Source organism: Anguilla rostrata, chromosome 1 (genome assembly GCF_018555375.3).
Source record: "Anguilla rostrata isolate EN2019 chromosome 1, ASM1855537v3, whole genome shotgun sequence".
Taxonomy (NCBI): domain Eukaryota; kingdom Metazoa; phylum Chordata; class Actinopteri; order Anguilliformes; family Anguillidae; genus Anguilla; species Anguilla rostrata.
In genome coordinates, this window is record NC_057933.1 from 7,967,080 (window position 1) to 7,987,251 (window position 20,172).

The window sequence follows — 20,172 nt, forward strand, 5'->3', positions numbered from 1 at the left end:
CAACTAGGTCACTTCACAATATCTTTAAAAAAAGGGTATCAAGAATTACTGCCAAACAATAACCTGTTCAGTCACATTGAGTCAATTGCAGCGTGCTTAGTTGTAGTTTAAACCACAGAACTGAACTACAACTGGCACAGCGATACAAATCTGTCAAACAAGGTTTAGCTGTTCCAGTTGTAGTGTGTAGCTTCTGTGGTCTTGGGGATTAAACCTGAGGTTTTATTCCAGCTGAGCATGCTGCAGTTGTCCCATTATGTTTATTCCACAAAAACTGATAGCGTTGGCAGGAGCAAAAACAATATTTTCTCCAGCCCATAAAAATGGCAATACTGGCAAATGTCCATCATAAAGTTGATTATTAAAACATTATTGATTACGAAATCATCATTCCAGTACAACACAACCTGACCCATTCCATAAATCCAGTCAGTTCTGAGGTCTTGACATTAATCCAGTGCAGTAGAAAAACGGTCTCCTGTGTGTGGGAACCAAACTGACACTTTGTGACACTGCAACCGGTGACCACAGTTACCAGGTGGTGTCCTGGTAACTCCGCCCACTCCACCAGGTCCGTGTGGCCCATTCCAGCAGTGATTCCGCGCTAAAGCGTTTTGGTGGGACAGCAGATTTGTCTCAGGCCAGAAAATGAGGTCTCAGCCGATGCCTACCACGTGCCGGCCCTCTGAGCATTCCCTAAGAACGAGTCGGTCTCTCTTGGGGAAACATGAGCACGGTAGTTCATTAGAAGGGGAACAATGCCCCACACAGGACTCACCTTTGAGCAGCTCTGAGGTATTCACTGGAGACCTGCCAGGGATATATTAATCCAGGATCCTTGGGACAGGTATTTTTTTAATAAGAAGAAGAGAGGACAGGGTAGAGGAGGAACCTGTGTTGGATCTTAGACATCAGGTCCAATGCTGAAGCGGAGCTTATGTCCTCTTTTACGATGTTTCTCGATTCGGGTACGACATTCGCAGTCACCACCATCACGCGCTGTTTCGTCATTGGCTTTTAAGTGATGTTTTTTTCCCCGTAATGTGAGATGCTTACATTTCAGTGTGACAGTGGGGGGAAAAAAAGCCTGAACTCCTCACATCTTCACAAGCAAACTGAGGACTGTTAGCAGCGATCACGCATTCTTGTTAATATGCAAACCGGGACTTGTTTCCCTCCACTGAAATCCGAGGCTGGCATCTGTAGAGTCACTGAGCATCAGCAGGAAGCCTGTTCTCCTCATAACCCATGCCTTTAATCTGCCTGGGCCCTGTGCACAGCTTGTGTGACTCCATCTCCTTCTGCTCTTCGTGTGCATGTCAGTGGCTGCAAGAATATCTGCCTCTGCCAAGGAGGTTATGCAATGATGTCCATCCCTCCGGTTATTAGTTTGTCCGTACCGGACATATCTGGAGAAGTAACGGCTGGATTGCCATGAAATTTGCTGTGCACATTCATGTTCCCAAGAGGAAGAAACCTATTGATTTGGGTGACCCCATCTCCTTTCCTCTAGCACCACCATCAGGGCAAACGTATCTCCAAAAGTAAAGACCGGATCGCCATCAAATTTGCTGTGCACACTCATATTCCCCAGAGGAAGAAACCTATTGATTTTGGTGACCCTATTACCTTCCCTCTAGCACCCCCACCAGGCCAAACATCTTGGAATGTAACGACTGCATTGCGAGAGGAGGATGCTGTGACTTGGCAGAGCTCTTCACGCTGAGTGCATTCTTTCAAGTTAATATGTGGCCTTCAAGAATGTCAATATAATTTTGAGTTTCTGATCACTCCCTGCCTGTTCAGCCTGCGGCGGGGGTCACCCATCATACATGCATGAACTCCTAGCAAGTCAGACCACCGTCCCCGGCCTGTGCTGCGTGAACGTGAGCGCCCTCTTTAGAGATGGGGAAGCTGGGGTGCTGGTGCTGGTGCTGAGCACCCTGAAGCGTTGGCATGATGTAGTGATATCTACACTGTGCTTGAATAAAGAAGAATTATAAAAAATAAAAATAAAACGGCCACCTGTCTTCTGATGTTCAAACGACAAAACACGGCTGTGTTGCTAGCCCTGCTAATAACCGTTCCTTTTCCATTGGGTCAGTCTTGGAGGGACCCGACCCTCACACGTGCAGCCAAACACCAGGGTTTCCAATTGGCTCAAACAGCTACTGAGCGGAGCTTGCGCGAGCAGTCACGTTTTTAGCGTCAGTGCCCCTGTGATGCAATAGCACTGATAGGCTACACCCTAACATTTACCCTCTCTCTGAAAAGTTTATGGCGAACCCGTAATTCAATTTCTGTGTGCGCGTTAAGGATTATCGCCTTTTGAACTTGGTCGAAAAAAGCATCGTTTCTGCTGTAATTGGCCCCCGTGCGAAGCGGTGCTCTCAGTCCTGTGCAGCTGGCACGAGCGCATTCACTGGCGCTTTAAGTCACCGTTCCACGAAGCGGTAGGCTGTGCCACGGGATCCACACGTATTATTTTTTTTTTTGCCGTGGGTGGGACGGACGTTGCTCTCTTCCCCTCTCTCGCGCCTGTTGCCACAATATTTACTCGCGGCCGAGTTGGTCTTCGCAGCGTGCGCTGCGAGGGTGGACGTGGAGTCACTTTGCCAAGTTCGGAGGCGCAGTCCCGCCTTACCGTTGTTTGTATAGGCCTACGTGGCACAAACGCGGCGGATCGGGCAAGCCTTCCCCCTCCATGTACCCTGGCTCCGATTCACACGCCCGCAGGCTTGGCAGCTCCGCGTGCCTGCATCTCAGAGGCGCGGGCTTACACCACGCTCCCTCTGCAGATCGCGGCGCCCACGGCCACCGGCGATGCCAGCGACGATTCTACCCGCGGTCCGTTATGTCTTTCGGTATGCCGCAATTACGCAGTTGCACTTCTCTCTAAAGCCACTTTTATACTCGCATGTATGAATGCACCGTGAACAACTTGCGTTTAATTAAGTACAGTACCTCAATTTCTTCATCATGCACACACCAGTTAATGTCCTCCTCAGTACGGGAAAGGGAGTGGGGTAGGTGGGGTTGGCCGTTCCACACAAAACAGGAGGGTTATACATACACACTGTGCTACAACATAACTTTTAAGTTCAAATTTTTAATAAAAGGTGTTTTTTTACTCATTTTATTATTCAAAAAGTGAAAGAAATCAACCAATTAAAACAAATAAATTACACTGTAGTAAAAAGCCATTGAGATTCCTTTCTGTTTTCACAATTAGTGTGTCCTAGGCTCCTTATGAAAATATAGAAAATATGGATACATATAATTATATATACTTTATGTATATTATTATTTTTTTCAATCTGCAGCTCCCTTAACTAACTGTACTGGTTGAAAGGAGTGTTTTCAACTTAGAGTTTGTAACCTAAAATCAATTCACTCCATTATATTTCTATAGAAAACGGAATAACTGCAGCACAGTGACCTGTTTGTAGATCAGAACTGGTGAATCTCTTCAGAAGTTTAAAAATATAAATTGAATATAAAAAAAAAGAACAGTCAGGCAAGTTCTTTTTCTCATATGGTCCTGAAGTTTCCGACTGAAGGTTTTGGCTTTAAGATGCAAACACGCAGACATACACGTGCACACACACACATATGCGCGCACACACACACACACATGCAAAACGCACAAACTGAAAGGTCAAAGATACGCCGCACTCACAAATTTGTCCACAGACCCAAAAAAAGTAAACTAGAGATACGAAAGGAGCCGCGACGCTTGGCTGTAAATTTAATCAAAGGGGAAGGAAGATAAATTCAAAGAACACCCAGTCTCTGCTGCCATGGAAACGGATCCTGGTAGCTAGGGCAAGAGAACTGAAGTTTGTTTTTCTTCAGACTGGAAAAGTAAGGGAGAACCCAGGAAGGGCTGAAAGCAGACTTCTTGACAATCTAAGAAAGCGGGTCCTGTAAAGTACTGTATATATGCCTTGTCCTAGCCGTGGGGGGGGGGGGGGGGGTATATAGACTTCTACAGTTGGATATCACAACATTGTATTTCACTTCCGAGACTGGTGTCTAAACGTTTTATGCCCACAACCCAATTTTCACACACAGCCAAAATTCTGTATAATTGGGACTGTTTAAAAAAAAAAATATATATATATATAAACTTTAAGCCAGATGAGAAAAAGAACTACAACAAATCTAAATTACACCAATAAACAACAACAATAATAATAATAATATAGGAATATAAACAGACATCAATACAGTAATAATAATAATAATTATCATAAGTTGTTGAATAAAAAAAGAACCTTTGTGAAACTGATTGTCTGGTTTAGGTAAAAAGCATAAACATCCAAGGCATTAACAGTTGGGGTGGGGGGTATTACAATAAACAAGGAGAGAAAACCCCACAGTCCAGCACTGAATGCTGGAAGTGAGCTTCCTGTGGATATGTGCAAGCTTTTGGCAGTCTTAAGTGTGGGAGAGGTGGGACAGGATAGGGGTGGTGTGGATAGGGCATAGAAACATTTAAGTGAGCATGTGCATTCCGCAGTCCTGTGAGAAGCCAGACTTGTGCTGTGCACCCCGACATCACTGCCTGCCCCCCCCCCCCCCATACCCCCACACAGTCAGTTTGGTTTTTCTCCCCCCGGACTTCCTAATTACATAATTTTTATTTATTAATTTTTTTTTTTTTGCATTGTAACATATCACTGAACCCTACCTTAATATTACTGATGGTATATTCACGTTGAGAGAGAGAGAGAGAGAGAGGGAGAGAGAGAGAGAGAGAGAGAGAGAGAGAGAGAGAGAGAGAGAGAGAGAGAGAGAGAGAGAGAGAGAGAGAGAGAGAGAGAGAGAGAGAGAGAGAGAGAGAGAGAGAGAGCAGCGCTCCACATATTGCCGCGCCCCAACCCTGCAGGTGTTAGGGCGTGGCCCTAGGGCGGGGGGGGGTTCGAGATGCACACGCCAAGTTCAGCACACCCTCGGTCCTCCCCATTTCTGTGCCGGGTCAGTCCCAAAGTGCTCAGTAGGAGTGTTGGGGGGAGGGCACTGCTGTACACACTGTTCAGCAAACGCTTTCACGCAGTTAGGAAATGGCTGTCACTCCCTGTGGCCCAGTACGGATAAAAAAAGAACTCCTGAAAGTCTTCCAAAGAGCAAAATAAATAAATAACGAGACCAGAGAGTACACACACACACATACACACACACACACACGTGCACGCGCACGCGCACGCACACACACACTCTCACACACAGGGGGGTAGGGCCCATCTTTGAACGTGTCCGGGTTGGGAAGAAAATATCCCATTTAAAAAAGAAAAAAAAAAAGAAAAGAAACTAAACCCAACCAAACGCGTGTCTTTGTTCTCCAGCTGACGGTGTTCTCCGTGGCCGAGTGCGTGCCTCGCCCTGCCGTTCTCCGTCCGCCATGTTTGTTTTTTTTTTGTTGTTGTTGTTGTTTAAGTTTTTTGCTCCTCGTTTTTTTCCGGGCGCGCTCAGTGCCAGTCCTCGTCGTCCACGTCCTCCCCCTCCTCCGAGGACTCGTCGCTGCTCTCTTCGCCCTGCTCCTTCTCTCCGTTCTGCCGCGCCTCCTCCTCCTCCTCCTCCTCCTCCGCTGCCGCCGCCGCCGCCGCCGCCACCGCTGCTGCTGCCGCCGCCTCCGCTGCCGCCCGCTCCTCGGCCTCTTTCAGCCGCAGCGCCGCCGCCTTCTTCTCCTGCTCCGCGTGGCTCTTCATGTGCGCACTGCGGCTCTTCACCTTGAAGAACACCCTGAGGGGTCAGAGGTCAAAGGTCACAAAAGAACCAAGAACAACGCACACGGACGCATTCTAGCGAACGACTAGACCCACACCTGCAGCCCTTCACTTTGCAGAACACCCTGAGGCTCAGAGGTCAAAGGTCACAAAAGAACCATAAACACGCACTGAGATTCATTCTACTGGGCAACTACTACCCCCCCCCCCCACCGCCTACAGCTTATTCAGCTTGTCGGGCACTGAGGGTCACAGGCCAGAGAAAGGAGGGGGTCAAAGATCCATGTACAATAAAACGGGAGTGACTACACCCCCCCCCCCCCCACACCCCCCCGCCCTGAGGGACTGTGGGATTACGGAGGCAGCGCGCGTGTCCGCGGGGGAGTTCTCCGAGACGGCGTTCCGCAGGCAGTTGCTGGGCAGAGCAGCCCCGGCACGGGAGGCGCGGCGCTCCGGAACCCGGCTGCGTGTGTGTTGCTGTTGCTAGGAGACGAGCGCTAATAACAGTGCAGGCGCCCTAGATAGCTGCGCCGGCGTTCTGTTCCCGCCCGCGCCCCGCGTCCCGCTGCCGCTGCGCACGGCTCGCACCGCCGTAGCCGTGTACACAGAACACGCGAACACGCTAACGGAGCGTCCCGGGTTCAGCACGAGAGTGCAGAGCCAAGCCGGAGTCGCTGGTCAGTCCAGCAGTCAAACAGGCACAGGAAACCCTGTCCTGGATCAGAATTATTTGGAAACCCCTGATTGGAAGATGGGAAGACCAGTTAAGTCGCCCATCATCATTAGCAGGCGGTCCGTACCTGTCCCAAAATCTGATTCGACCTTTCCAGCAGCAAGCATGTCTATCATGCACCCACAATAGATGCTGTCACTTCTGACAATGAACTACTGGCACTTTTCTTGACAAAGCAAGTTTACGACTTTATGATTTTAGGGTTGTGCCTCTGCTACACATTTTTATAACCTTTGATCTCATCATTATATAACGTCATTAATCTGGAAGTACTTTGCACAATTACTCAGCCAAGAACTCAACTCAAACACCTTCACCAAATAACATGGCCAAATCATTTACTTCGTACACAACAAAAATACAAGTGCTGCTGTTTGCTTATCCACAATCTTTCAGAAAAATTGTTTATAGAACAGTTTGCATTCACTGAAATTATTCAAATAAAATGAATTCACTCTTTTTTAAACACCACGTTGGTTGCATCTGACCCCCACATCACAGACACTGAGACAGGCATCCTGTAGTACTGACCAATCTTCACATCACAGACACCCCAAAGCAGTACTGACCAATCCTGACATCAGACACTGAGACAGGCACCCTGTAGTACTGACCGATCCTGATATCACAGACACTGAGACAGGCACCCTGCAGTACTGACCAATCCTGACATCATAGACACTGACACATGCGCCCAGCAGTACTGACCGATCCTGACATCACAGACACTGAGACAGGCACCTGGCAGTACTGACCAATCCTGACATCACAGACACTGAGACAGGCACCTGGCAGTACTGACCAATCCTGACATCACAGACACAGACAGGCACCCTGCAGTACTGACCAATCCTGACATCACAGACACTGCAGTACTACCGCCCACACTCTTGCAGGAATCACCTATTGTTGTGGCCCTTCCACGCGGTAGACTCCAGCTTCCCCGCCGGTCGGGCGGGTTGGAGAGCGGAGGGCTCTGCGGGAAGGGAAGCGGGGCCTGATGCCCAGGAACGCTGATCCCTCTGGGCTCATTCCTTCAACACACACAGACCAACCTGGAACCTGCAGTCACACAATGTACACCACAGCAGCCCATCTCCAAACTCGAGCAGAAAGCTCAAGGCATCTCTATTGGGAAGTGGAACACCTAGTAGAATGCATGCGTTGTGGCATACTAATATCTCAGCACGGAATGCTGCCTAATAGCATTTTTGAGGTCAATTAATACACGAACCTCTATATCATGATATGAGCACGTGAGCAGAAATTACAGCATTCAAGTCCCCAGCTAGGCTAAATGGTGAACTATTGGCTCACAGAAACACTGTTTCATAACAGCTTGTCATCTGCCACAAGAGGGCAGCATATCTAAAAGATATTCCTTCCTGCAAACCTTGTGAAACATAATTAAAAACCATATTTCAGATTTCTGTCCAGGGTTCCATTTTACATGTTTATATATCTTAATATTAAACAGGATTTCTTCAAATTATATAAAACTGTTATTTGTCTTCCCCTCCCCCACCCGCAAACACCCCCCCCCCCCCCCCTCCTTACGTTCTCAGAGGCCTGGAGTGTTTGTGTCACCCTGGGGGGGCTACTGTTCTGTTTCCTGTCACATGGCCCATCCCACTTCTGGTCAGCGTCTTCCTCCTTCCGTGTTTCATATCGTTGCGAGCTCTACGGTAAAGAGACCATTCATTATAACGGCGCACCTTACTTGCATTGATGTAACTGCTCATGTTCGTCTCAATTAACAGAGAAAGCTTATTCGTCCCTGGTTCAGTGGAGCCACCAATGTCAACAAGCATTAGTTCTGGTCATGCAATTAACCGCTTGCCCCGATTAATCACTGTCTCAACTGAAAAAAATCAGTTTCCTACCACAGTTACAAAAGGAGTTTGCTGTTAAAGGGAACTCGGGTGACCTGCTAGACATCAGGAGGGCAGCAGTGTAATTGTCAAGGAACTGGGCTCAGTACCACAGAGGTTGCAAGCTCGACTCCCAGGGATAAAGCCGCCAACGGTTCTCTACGTTAAAGAGCACAACTGCTGCCCCTAACTCTTCAGTAAGGCACTTGAACGGATTTCCGAGCTGAATAATCATTAGCGAATGCACTCCCTGTAAACAGACACTCTGGATGAGAGCGTGACGCATGCTGAGGGGCTGAACGCAGCGTAAAAAAAAAAAACAGAGGGGCGACTGAGCACGGCGGACGGGACACCCCCCCCCCCCCGCGCACCTTGACGTCCACCTCCGCCTCGGTGGCTTTCGCCTCGGGGGGCTCGGTGTCCCCGTAGATGAGGGTCCCATTGCGGCCAATCTTTACCTGCTTCTTGTAGGTGTAGTAGAACTCCACGCACTGCGCCACCGTCTTTGTGCGCACCTGCAGGGAGAGACACAAGAGGAGGAGGAGGAGGATCAGACGCATTCAGTTATCACATTTAAAAGTAGAAGAAGAAGAAGAAGAAAAAAAAGCGCCCTTAGTCTAACACCCGATTCAAGCAATTTCCTGCGAACCCTTGGAAAACATCAAATATCATTCATTTCATTTTGTGGAGGCAGTTCAACAGCCAATTCAATCAGGACAGACAAGCCGGAGCCTGTATTTGAATAGGCATGTACGAGCCGCTTGACGCTAGGTTAAAAGGATCACAAACGTCGACGTGACAAGTCTCCGCTTCCCGGCAGTAAAAATATTAGCTTCTTAAAACCTTCAGACTCGAGTTAAAGGATCTTTATAAGCAGTGTATTGCTCAGAAGGTGTGCTGCAGCACCGCTGGAAATTACTTAAGGGCTCTTAGAAAGGATGACAGGTGGCGCACGAAAACAATTATCCATCATAATTATAGTTATTATCATTATAACAATAACTACAGGGGGGAGGGCGGGCCATCACACAGGTCTGGGTTTCCCATTAAACCCAAGTGGCCCGCGGCGACAAACCAGAGGAAAGAGAACTACAATCAGCAGCTGCTCTTCAGGACCCCACCGCCATCCGGCGTCTCAAACACCGGCTGCCACCTCCCGCACACACTTTCCCCGCACCACCGAGCGTGTGTGTGCATTCAGACTGGCGCACACAACACCGCTCCGACGATAAATCTGGCGCCTTTCCTGGTGTGTTATCTGACATTTGAAAGGGTGCCGTTATTTTAATTAGTGCAGCAGCCGCCTAAAGTTGTCCTTGTTTTCCTGAATATGCAAAGAGAGGACAGACACTGGGAATGCTGCTAGACACTCAGAATACAGCTGGACACTGGGAATACTGCTGGACACTCGGAATACAGCTGGACACTGGAAATACTGCTGCACACTGGGAATACAGCTGGACACTGGGAATACAGCTGGACACCCTGGAATACAGCTGGACACTGGGAATACAGCTGGACACTGGGAATACAGCTGCACACTGGGAATAAAGCTGGACACTGGGAATGCTGATGGATACTGGGGGGGAATACGCCCAGTGTCACAGGGGGAATACCGCTGGAACCACAACACAGCAGTGCTGTATCAGCCTGGCCTGGCTGGGGGCTGCTTTATATTTCTGTACCGTCGAGGCTGTGAATTCCCCCCCGTCCCTTTTCACCAGCTCGGTTAGTACCTATCATTCCCCACAGTTAGTACCCATCATTCCCCACAGTTAGTACCCATCATTCCCCACAGTTAGTACCCATCATTCCCCCCTAATGAGGATATTTTTCAGTCTGGAGCACAAGGAAGAAACGGCGTTCCCCTCCGATCCAGACGACGACAGAGGCCTTGGATCCCTGTCACTGTTGAGCCTTAAGGACCGTCTGCTCTAAGTCCCTGGCACTTGAGTAAATCCCACAGAACAGCCAGAACAGGACTGGGGAAGAAAGCCTCTGCTTTCCTGGCTCTCTGGTCCTGATATAGCTTAACGAGTAAACGTCCATCTATGGCGATTTATTTAAATTTCAGTCAAAAATTCAGGAAGACCTGCTGGAAGTGTGTAATTGTTTTTAGCGGTTGGTATTCTCGGCTTTTATCGCATATTTTTTTTGTCATTCTATAATTCTCTGGATGTACTGAACTTGGCCAGTTGTAAAAGCACTCTGAATGATAAAGCAGTTTCCTATGAACAGCACTTCGTACAGTGCAGTTCCATTTAACACTGCATAGGTGGAATTTTCCCCCATTGTCCCCCGTGTGGAAAAAGTGATTACTCAATTATCACTTGATGATGCGTGTGTGCGTGTGTGTGTGTGTGTGTGTGTGTGCGCGTGTGAGGGAGAGAGAGACAAACTAAAACCTCTTCATAAAGGCCAGTTAAATATGGATTTTGCACACTCATTAATTCTCCACATTCTTTCACCGACTGCAGCCAACTGCATAAATGACCTAAATAATTAGCTCTGCATAATTACGAGCTTTTATGTAATGAAGGCAATATGAAGCCGCCGCCGCTGCCTACACGGGCACCCGCCTCAAATCTCTGCCGTTGCACTTTGATCTCCTCAAATCGAATGATCACGCGCCGGGTTGCCACGGTCTGCCAGGAAGTCACCGACACCCAGACACACAAGAGCTTCAAATCTGTGATTTCTTCCCAGAGCTAAAGGTTTTAAAAGGGGACGTGATTTGCACCCTTCTGGCTCCATGAATGAAACATTACCACACAAGGAAAAGTCCCCCCATCACGGATTACTTCAGTAGCACCGAGCTTTTCATCACCGTCAATCAATTTTCTTCGACTTTGTTTCCCCGGTTAGGTCAAGAGACCGACGACACTCGAAAACAGCGAAGTCGTTTTTTTTTTTTTGCGTGCGCACTGGTGTACTGGTTTCGCATCGGGAACACACCACTCTCCCGAGCTGAGCGGACCACATACCACTTTCTGAACCATGAAGAAGTCCTTCTTGTACGCGCTGATGCCTTTGTTGAAGTAGCGCTTCTCCGCGGGCGTCCAGGCGTCAGACCCTGGGGGGGGGGGGACGCCAGGCAGACAGTGAGGTTACAGAGCGTGAGCACGTGCTGTGTGTGTTTACATCAGAGAGAGGCTGTCTGTGCGCAGGCGGACGGCAGGTGAAACAGGGCCACGCCCCGGGCAACCACATGACACCACACACGCAGTCACATCTACTACGCAGGCAGGCTGACACACACACACACGCAGAGTCACATCCATACATACCCACGTGCACACACAGAGACAGGCAGACACACACACAGGCACATCCATACATACACACACACACATACACACAGGCACACGCACGCACGCACACAGGCACACACACACACACACAGGCACATGCACAAACACACACACACAGGCACACAACGGAACGCCTGTCTTTAGTGCTGGGGCTGCAGTCCTCAGTATGGGATTAGACACATGGCACACTGCCCACCCCCATCCCAAACTCCTCCCCCGCAGCCCCCCCCGCCCCCACACACCAATGCCCCCCCTCCCCCCTGCAGCTTTCAACCAGCCCTCTCCATTCAGCTGTCATTGTTTACAGCTGGGGGGGGGGGTTCTAACCTATATCCCCTGCCACTCCCTAATGGGCAAACAACAGGCTCTGTGTCCCAATGCGGCTAAACACACAAGGGTAGAGACAGACAAACACACGCCTTCACACTCTCACACACACTCGCAAGCGCAGACAGACACACAACAGACAAAACAACACACTTCACACCACAACAGCGCAACCAACACCGACAGACACACAGACAGACACACACACACACAGACAGACAAACAGACACACGCCTTCACACTCTCACACACACTCGCAAGCGCAGACACGCAGACAGACACACACACACACAGACAGACAAACACACGCCTTCACACTCTCACACACACTCGCAAGCGCAGACAGACACACAGACAGACACACACACACACAGACAGACAAACAGACGCACACCTTCACACTCTCACACACACTCGCAAGCGCAGACACGCAGACAGACACACAGACAGACAGACAGACCGACCGACCGACCGCGTGTGGCGAGTGAATGACAGGAGAAGAAGAGAGAGGGAGGAGGGAGGGGAGGAGAGAGGGAGCGAAACGAGTGGGGACAGGCTACACACCTGAGTAGTGGTAGTTACCCAGCGGGTGGGTCTTGGAAAATATCGGCTTCTTCAGCAGCAAGAGGGCAAGAGCTCCCTGAAAATCAATTTAAAAAAAGCCCAATCAATATCATATCAATAATCAGCTCAATCAATATGGCTCAATCAATATGGTGTCAATAATAACATAGATCCTAAAATCTATCCTATACACAAACAAAGATTAACACCACCACCTGAGTCGGGACAAAAAAAAAAAAAAAACGCTACAGTAAAGCCTATGCTTATGGCTCAAGACGGCAAAATGTTTTCTCTGTGTATACATGCAGGCTTTATAAACAATAAGCAAGCCAAACCTGCAGAGGAATGTTATGCAAAGACTGTTTTTACGACACCAGATTTGTGAGCGCAGTCACCAGGAGCGGTAACTAGAAGTCCGCACACATGCAGGCTATGTAACACACATATGGTGGAGGCTGCGTAACACACACATGCAGGTTATGACTGATACTGTAAATGTGCAGACTGCAAGAGGAACAGGTCCCTGCTGTAAGTCATTATTCAGTGGTGGGGGGGGGGGGGGGGAAGAGTTTTGGACAGCCCTATTAGGCCTAGCCCACGCCTAGGGAGGAATAAAAAACAAAAAAAGGTACTTTGCACACGTCTACGGACAGTGACCAGTTAAGTGAGCCAAATCTGAGCCAAATCTGGCAACAGGACCAAGAGCCAAAAATGAAAGAGAAACCAAGGAGGCGGGTCAGTAACAGGCATCCTGCCGCATCCTGGAACAAAAGCCGAAAAAAGAAAAAAAAGGAGAAACGGGATTTTAAAAAAGACTATAGAATTCAGCCACTGAGGTGAGAAATTCACAGAGCGCAACTCAGCGAGACAGCCTGTTACCTGCCCACGGGCCCTGCCCAGCTGAGGCACATCATCCGCGGTGCGATTCAGTGGCAGTTGTAAAATAAGTTGGCAGCTAACACTTATTTGCACTTTGCACTGGGTATTTCACTCTTTGAAGAGAACGCTAGTAATCACTGAAAGCTCCATATGTACTTTCAGAGCCTACAGCGCTGTCTGACATAATAAAACACTGTTTTAGTTCCGGCAGCTGTTACAAGCTGTACCAACCGCCATTCCTGAAAGGAGGTGTTTTTCCCGAACAAGAGGTCTAAGTGCATGCAGATTAAAAAAAAAAAAAAAAAACTTTTTTTTTTTTTAAGACGTCAACATTCAGTTAACTTTTTTTTGCTTGAGCTGAGATGACATCACTGATCGAGACCCTCAGATCTGCCGGGGCTGGGGCCACTCGGAACTGCCCTGGGACAGACGGGGGGGCAGGTGATTCATCGCCAAAAAGAGCCATGCGCCCCCCAGATGCGGGAAGCGAGAGAGCAGGAGGGCAGTCAGCCGCTGCAGGTACCCCAGGCAACTCGGGCTCACATCGTGCAGGAGGTCTTTCAAAATCCCTGCCCCCCTACGTACGCCTCAGTTTCAAAGGCTGCCTCAAATCTCAGCCGACCGCTCCAACACAGTGCAGAGCTCACCCGAGAGCGACTATCCCACCCGCTAAAGGAATAGAGCACTTAAAAGTATAATTAAAGCTCATCTCAAGTATGCTGAGTAGACTATTTTCTTCCCCCCCACACAGGAAGTGAAAAACTCACCACCCAGCACAAAGAACCCCCCGCCCACTCCCTCCCCCAAAAACAATTTTAAAAATAAAAACTCTGCTGAGGTAAAAGACTGAAACGCGCAAAAATCACAAACGCGTGAGCACGTACGCATGCACTCTTTTTTAGAGGCAGGAGACTTGATTTGTTTCCCCTCCTGTTCGCTACTTCCTGTCGGAGGGAGGAAGTGTCCCCGCAGCCCCAGCCTGCAGTGCAGCCCCAGTGTCAGAGGGACCGCAGTGTTGTTGCAGCTGCTTGCTCTGAGCTGAGTAATGTGACAGGCACCAGCTCAGGAAACGTGGCTGCTTCGGGCCTATGTGTGAAAAGGGGGGGCGGGGATGGAGGGTGGGGGTGATGCGGGGGTGTTTGCACAATAAAAATGCTAAACAGCCCCCAGGTGATGATGCATTTACCCCAGCCAGTATCTGGGAGCAGGGGAGGTGACAGAACCGGGGGGGGGGGGGCCCGGGGGGAGATTCGGCAGTGACAGCGACGCTAGTCACACGGCCTGGTCGTAGTCCAGCCGCGAGCTCACGCAACAGAGCGCTGCCCTGTCCTCGCTGGCTGAATGAGCCGAGACCGGCGTTCCGCGGGACAAAGAGCGGGGGGGGGGGGGGTATGGGGGGGGGAGCAGATGTCTGAGCGACAGGCGTTAGCAGGGGGGGCAGCTCTTTTCAGGACAGCTGGGACGGGCGGATGCTGGCGGCGGGTGCGTCAGCGGCTTCTCAAAAAATTGTGCAGATGACTCGTAGCTGAGTGAGTGTTCGGTTTTTTGTTTAAGGAAATTCCGTGGAAAACCCGGACCCCAGACTTAAGGTTCGCTTAAGCACTTTTGGGGTGAAGTCCACCATGAAAGCGACAAGCCGCTGTCCTCTAGGGTGGACTGGAGCGTTTTCATCTTCCACCACAACAGGCACAACAGGGATTTTAATAAAACGTGATGAGACCTGAGATCGTCACCAGTGTAAAGACCTCCCCGGCAAACCTGCCTACAAATCCCAGCATGCCGCACTTACCAGAATGTCACCCTTGCACTCGTAGAGGCAGTGAAGGGCCAGCTCCTGATTGGTCCCACCCCCACACAGAGCACTGGAGCAGGCCAGGTTCATGAGGTCATTCACTGCAGGGCAGGAGATATAGCACATCAGATATTAAACACACAGCACATACACAGCATATGCCAGTCCTGAACCATGTATCTGTAACTAAGTGGCTCCAAATCTGTACAACATGGCGGTGCCCACGAACTACATTTCCCAGGCTTCAAAACCCTTTTCACCAAGCCCATGAAAATTCGGCGGGTGACGTCACAGTGACTTCGTCAGTGTTTTTATACAGTCCATGATCCGTACCCTCCGGCAGTGCGAAGGCAAGATGGCGGCCGGGTTACCTCTTTCCTGCTGAGCGGGCTTGGACTCCAGCTCGGGCAGCGGAGTCCAAACGATCTCGGCCAGGTGCTGGTCCTGCTGGGCAGCCGAACGGTCCCGCAGCTCGGGCACCTCCGCCTGGTACCGAGTGCCAATGTTAATCCGCCTGAACGAGGGAGAGGGAGAGAGAGAGAGAGTGAGAGGGAGGGAGAGAGAGAGAGGGAGAGGGAAAGAGAGAGTGAGAAGACGAGAGAGAAAGAGGGACAGAAAGAGGAAGACAGACAGATAAATGAGAGAGAGGAAGGAGGAGAGAGAGTGAGGAAGAGAGAGAGAGAGGGGGGGAGGCAGACAGAGAGAGACAGACAGGATGAGAGTGAGAGAAAGGTGCAAGACAGAGAGACACCAGACTCGGAACTACAGTAATTCTTCCACTTATCTTGCATGAAATTCATCTTTAGTGTGAAATGACATCGAACACCCAAAAGAAAAAGAAAAAACACTGACCACTATAGGAAAAACAGCACCGCCATGCTGAACAATATGACATCACCATTACACCAAGACATGGAGCACAGCTGGGGGGGTCACTGTTCGATCTTCTGATTACAACATGAGCAACACGGCCCCAGAAATACCCAATATGACAACAGTAACGTTTCACCAAATCGGCACAGCTGACACCGCGATCCCTCGTACTTCTTCAGATTACAATAACGAACACCGCCACCTCCTGCCCTCGACGCTGAAAACGAACGCAGCGTTGTGCTATTAAAACGCAGGGCACGGAACAGAGGCGATGACCGCGAATCACAACTTCCCATCGCAACAGGAAACGCAGGACTTTCATGAACACGGACTCAAGTGAGCGCCTTCGCCCGACTCCGCACGTAACGGCAGAATACGCCGAACGGTAAAATCCCCGACTGCTGCCCGGGAACGGTGAAAATCAATCTCTCTCTCTCTCTCTCTCTCTCTCTCTCCCCGACAGAACGAACGCAGCGTTCTCATTACGCTCCGTCCCCCAGGCCCCGACGCTGAAGACCTGCGGGAGAGAGACTCACCTGAGCGGCGCTTCATCAAACGGACATCAGACACTGACAGAACGCGCCGGGGCGTCGGCCAGGGGACACGGCAGAAATTCGAGATGCCTCCGCTCGAGCGTATCAATCACACTCCAGCATATTAATCACCCGGTAACCAACTCAGGGTTTACGGTGGTCTGACAGACCCCGACTCTGAATTCGGAAACCGTTTAGAAATTGGAAATAAACAAGAATTTTTTTTTTTTTTTTTTTAAATTATAATTTGTGTGCTCCAGCCATAGGCCATCAGTTTCATTTCAACTTAGGGGGAAAACACTGCAGGACCACACAGTCCTGCTTGGTCAAACGTCAAGTCTCACAAGCATACTTAGCTAAGTTTAGCAATTAATTTAGATGAAAACATTGAAGGTGACACGTCTCCATGTTTCCCCCCAAACCTACGTGCATGGCTCTAATATGAAAAAGTACATAATGAAGCATCAGATTTCGGCTTCGGCTCCAAGCGAGGCTTGGAGAGCTGAGAGACATGCTCTGACACCCGGGACAGTCCCGAATCTGAGTGTTTAACAATCCCCTCGTGACCCCAGTCCTCACCTGACCCCGGCCACTCAGCGCGAGAGGACGTGACTGTTCACACGGCAAGTGACAGAGACGCCAAAAAAATACCCCACACCCAACGGTCACAAATACTCATTTATAACTACTGCACCACAGAAACCACTAGTCAGTGAAATTACAACAGCATTATTTATTTTCAAAAAGTGCTTCTTCTTTTTTTTTTACGTAATATTTTTATTTACCCATTCATTATTCGTTTAAAAACTTTTTGAACTTCTGTTTCTTTGGGTTGAGGGAATCAGAAGTTTTGTCGTTGCAGTTCGTAAAACTGCAAAAGTACCCTAAGCTTGGATTTAGCTATGAACTATGAACCGACCGTGAGAAATGCTTTTTAACAGATACCACGTGTTTAAAATTCACCTATACCCACAGCTTATGGCTGTCTCAGAGGATGGGCTGAAGCTATGGGTGTCTCAGAGGATGGGCTAAAGCTATAGTGTCTCAGAGGATGGGCTAAAGCTGTGGGTGTCTCAGAGGATGGGCTAAAGCTATGGCTGTCTCAGAGGATGGGCTAAAGCTATGGGTGTCCCAGAGGATGGGCTAAAGCTGTGGCTGTCTCAGAGGATGGGCTAAAGCTATGGCTGTCTCAGAGGATGGGCTAAAGCTATGGCTGTCTCAGAGGATGGGCTAAAGCTATGGGTGTCTCAGAGGATGGGCTAAAGCTATGGCTGTCTCAGAGGATGGGCTAAAGCTATGGCTGTCTCAGAGGATGGGCTAAAGCTATGGCTGTCTCAGAGGATGGGCTAAAGCTATGGCTGTCTCAGAGGATGGGCTAAAGCTATGGCTGTCTCAGAGGATGGGCTAAAGCTATGGCTGTCTCAGAGGATGGGCTAAAGCTATGGCTGTCTCAGAGGATGGGCTAAAGCTGTGGCTGTCTCAGAGGATGGGCTAAAGCTGTGGCTGTCTCAGAGGATGGGCTAAAGCTGTGGCTGTCTCAGAGGATGGGCTAAAGCTATGGCTGTCTCAGAGGATGGGCTAAAGCTATGGCTGTCTCAGAGGATGGGCTAAAGCTATGGCTGTCTCAGAGGATGGGCTAAAGCTATAGCTGTCTCAGAGGATGGGCTAAAGCTATAGTGTCTCAGAGGATGGGCTAAAGCTATGGCTGTCTCAGAGGATGGGCTAAAGCTATGGGTGTCTCAGAGGATGGGCTAAAGCTATGGCTGTCTCAGAGGATGGGCTAAAGCTATGGCTGTCTCAGAGGATGGGCTAAAGCTGTGGGTGTCTCAGAGGATGGGCTAAAGCTATGGGTGTCTCAGATGATGGGCTAAAGCTATGGCTGTCTCAGAGGATGGGCTAAAGCTATGGCTGTCTCAGAGGATGGGCTAAAGCTGTGGCTGTCTCAGAGGATGGGCTAAAGCTATGGCTGTCTCAGAGGATGGGCTAAAGCTGTGGCTGTCTCAGAGGATGGGCTAAAGCTATGGCTGTCTCAGAGGATGGGCTAAAGCTATGGCTGTCTCAGAGGATGGGCTAAAGCTATAGTGTCTCAGAGGATGGGCTAAAGCTATGGGTGTCTCAGAGGATGGGCTAAAGCTATGGCTGTCTCAGAGGATGGGCTAAAGCTATGGCTGTCTCAGAGGATGGGCTAAAGCTATAGCTGTCTCAGAGGATGGGCTAAAGCTATGGCTGTCTCAGAGGATGGGCTAAAGCTATGGCTGTCTCAGAGGATGGGCTAAAGCTATGGCTGTCTCAGAGGATGGGCTAAAGCTATGGCTGTCTCAGAGGATGGGCTAAAGCTATGGCTGTCTCAGAGGATGGGCTAAAGCTGTGGGTGTCTCAGATGATGGGCTAAAGCTATAGCTGTCTCAGAGGATGGGCTAAAGCTATGGCTGTCTCAGAGGATGGGCTAAAGCTGTGGCTGTCTCAGAGGATGGGCTAAAGCTATGGCTGTCTCAGAGGATGGGCTAAAGCTATGGCTGTCTCAGAGGATGGGCTAAAGCTATAGCTGTCTCAGAGGATGGGCTAAAGCTATAGTGTCTCAGAGGATGGGCTAAAGCTAAGGGTGTCTCAGAGGATGGGCTAAAGCTATGGCTGTCTCAGAGGATGGGCTAAAGCTATGGCTGTCTCAGAGGATGGGCTAAAGCTGTGGGTGTCTCAGAGGATGGGCTAAAGCTATGGGTGTCTCAGATGATGGGCTAAAGCTATGGCTGTCTCAGAGGATGGGCTAAAGCTATGGCTGTCTCAGAGGATGGGCTAAAGCTGTGGCTGTCTCAGAGGATGGGCTAAAGCTGTGGCTGTCTCAGAGGATGGGCTAAAGCTATGGCTGTCTCAGAGGATGGGCTAAAGCTATGGCTGTCTCAGATGATGGGCTAAAGCTATAGCTGTCTCAGAGGATGGGCTAAAGCTATGGCTGTCTCAGAGGATGGGCTAAAGCTGTGGCTGTCTCAGAGGATGGGCTAAAGCTATGGCTGTCTCAGAGGATGGGCTAAAGCTATGGCTGTCTCAGAGGATGGGCTAAAGCTATAGCTGTCTCAGAGGATGGGCTAAAGCTATAGTGTCTCAGAGGATGGGCTAAAGCTATGGGTGTCTCAGAGGATGGGCTAAAGCTATGGCTGTCTCAGAGGATGGGCTAAAGCTATGGCTGTCTCAGAGGATGGGCTAAAGCTGTGGGTGTCTCAGAGGATGGGCTAAAGCTATGGGTGTCTCAGATGATGGGCTAAAGCTATGGCTGTCTCAGAGGATGGGCTAAAGCTATGGCTGTCTCAGAGGATGGGCTAAAGCTGTGGCTGTCTCAGAGGATGGGCTAAAGCTGTGGCTGTCTCAGAGGATGGGCTAAAGCTATAGCTGTCTCAGAGGATGGGCTAAAGCTGTGGGTGTCTCAGAGGATGGGCTAAAGCTATGGGTGTCTCAGATGATGGGCTAAAGCTATAGCTGTCTCAGAGGATGGGATAAAGCTGACCACAAGCACAGCAGCTTTAATGTGCGGTTGATGCCTAAGCCATGCCTCACACAGACACAGG

The 20,172-nt window shown here is 49.7% G+C and overlaps 1 protein-coding gene across 1 annotated transcript in view; it reads right to left on the reverse strand.

Annotated features, from left to right (window-relative positions):
* Window positions 1–3,089: 3,089 nt before the first annotated feature.
* Window positions 3,090–20,172, reverse strand: part of mideasb (mitotic deacetylase associated SANT domain protein b) — a 36,768-nt gene continuing 19,685 nt past the window's right edge. Inside the window, exons 6-13 of the mRNA XM_064307982.1 lie at window positions 15,578–15,720; window positions 15,204–15,307; window positions 12,536–12,611; window positions 11,318–11,406; window positions 8,705–8,848; window positions 7,913–8,142; window positions 6,087–6,144; window positions 3,090–5,750 (exon numbers count right to left, since the gene is read on the reverse strand). Coding sequence (XP_064164052.1) covers window positions 5,472–5,750; window positions 6,087–6,144; window positions 7,913–8,142; window positions 8,705–8,848; window positions 11,318–11,406; window positions 12,536–12,611; window positions 15,204–15,307; window positions 15,578–15,720 — 1,123 coding nt within the window. The 3' untranslated portion in view covers window positions 3,090–5,471. The remainder of the gene's footprint in view (window positions 5,751–6,086; window positions 6,145–7,912; window positions 8,143–8,704; window positions 8,849–11,317; window positions 11,407–12,535; window positions 12,612–15,203; window positions 15,308–15,577; window positions 15,721–20,172) is intronic.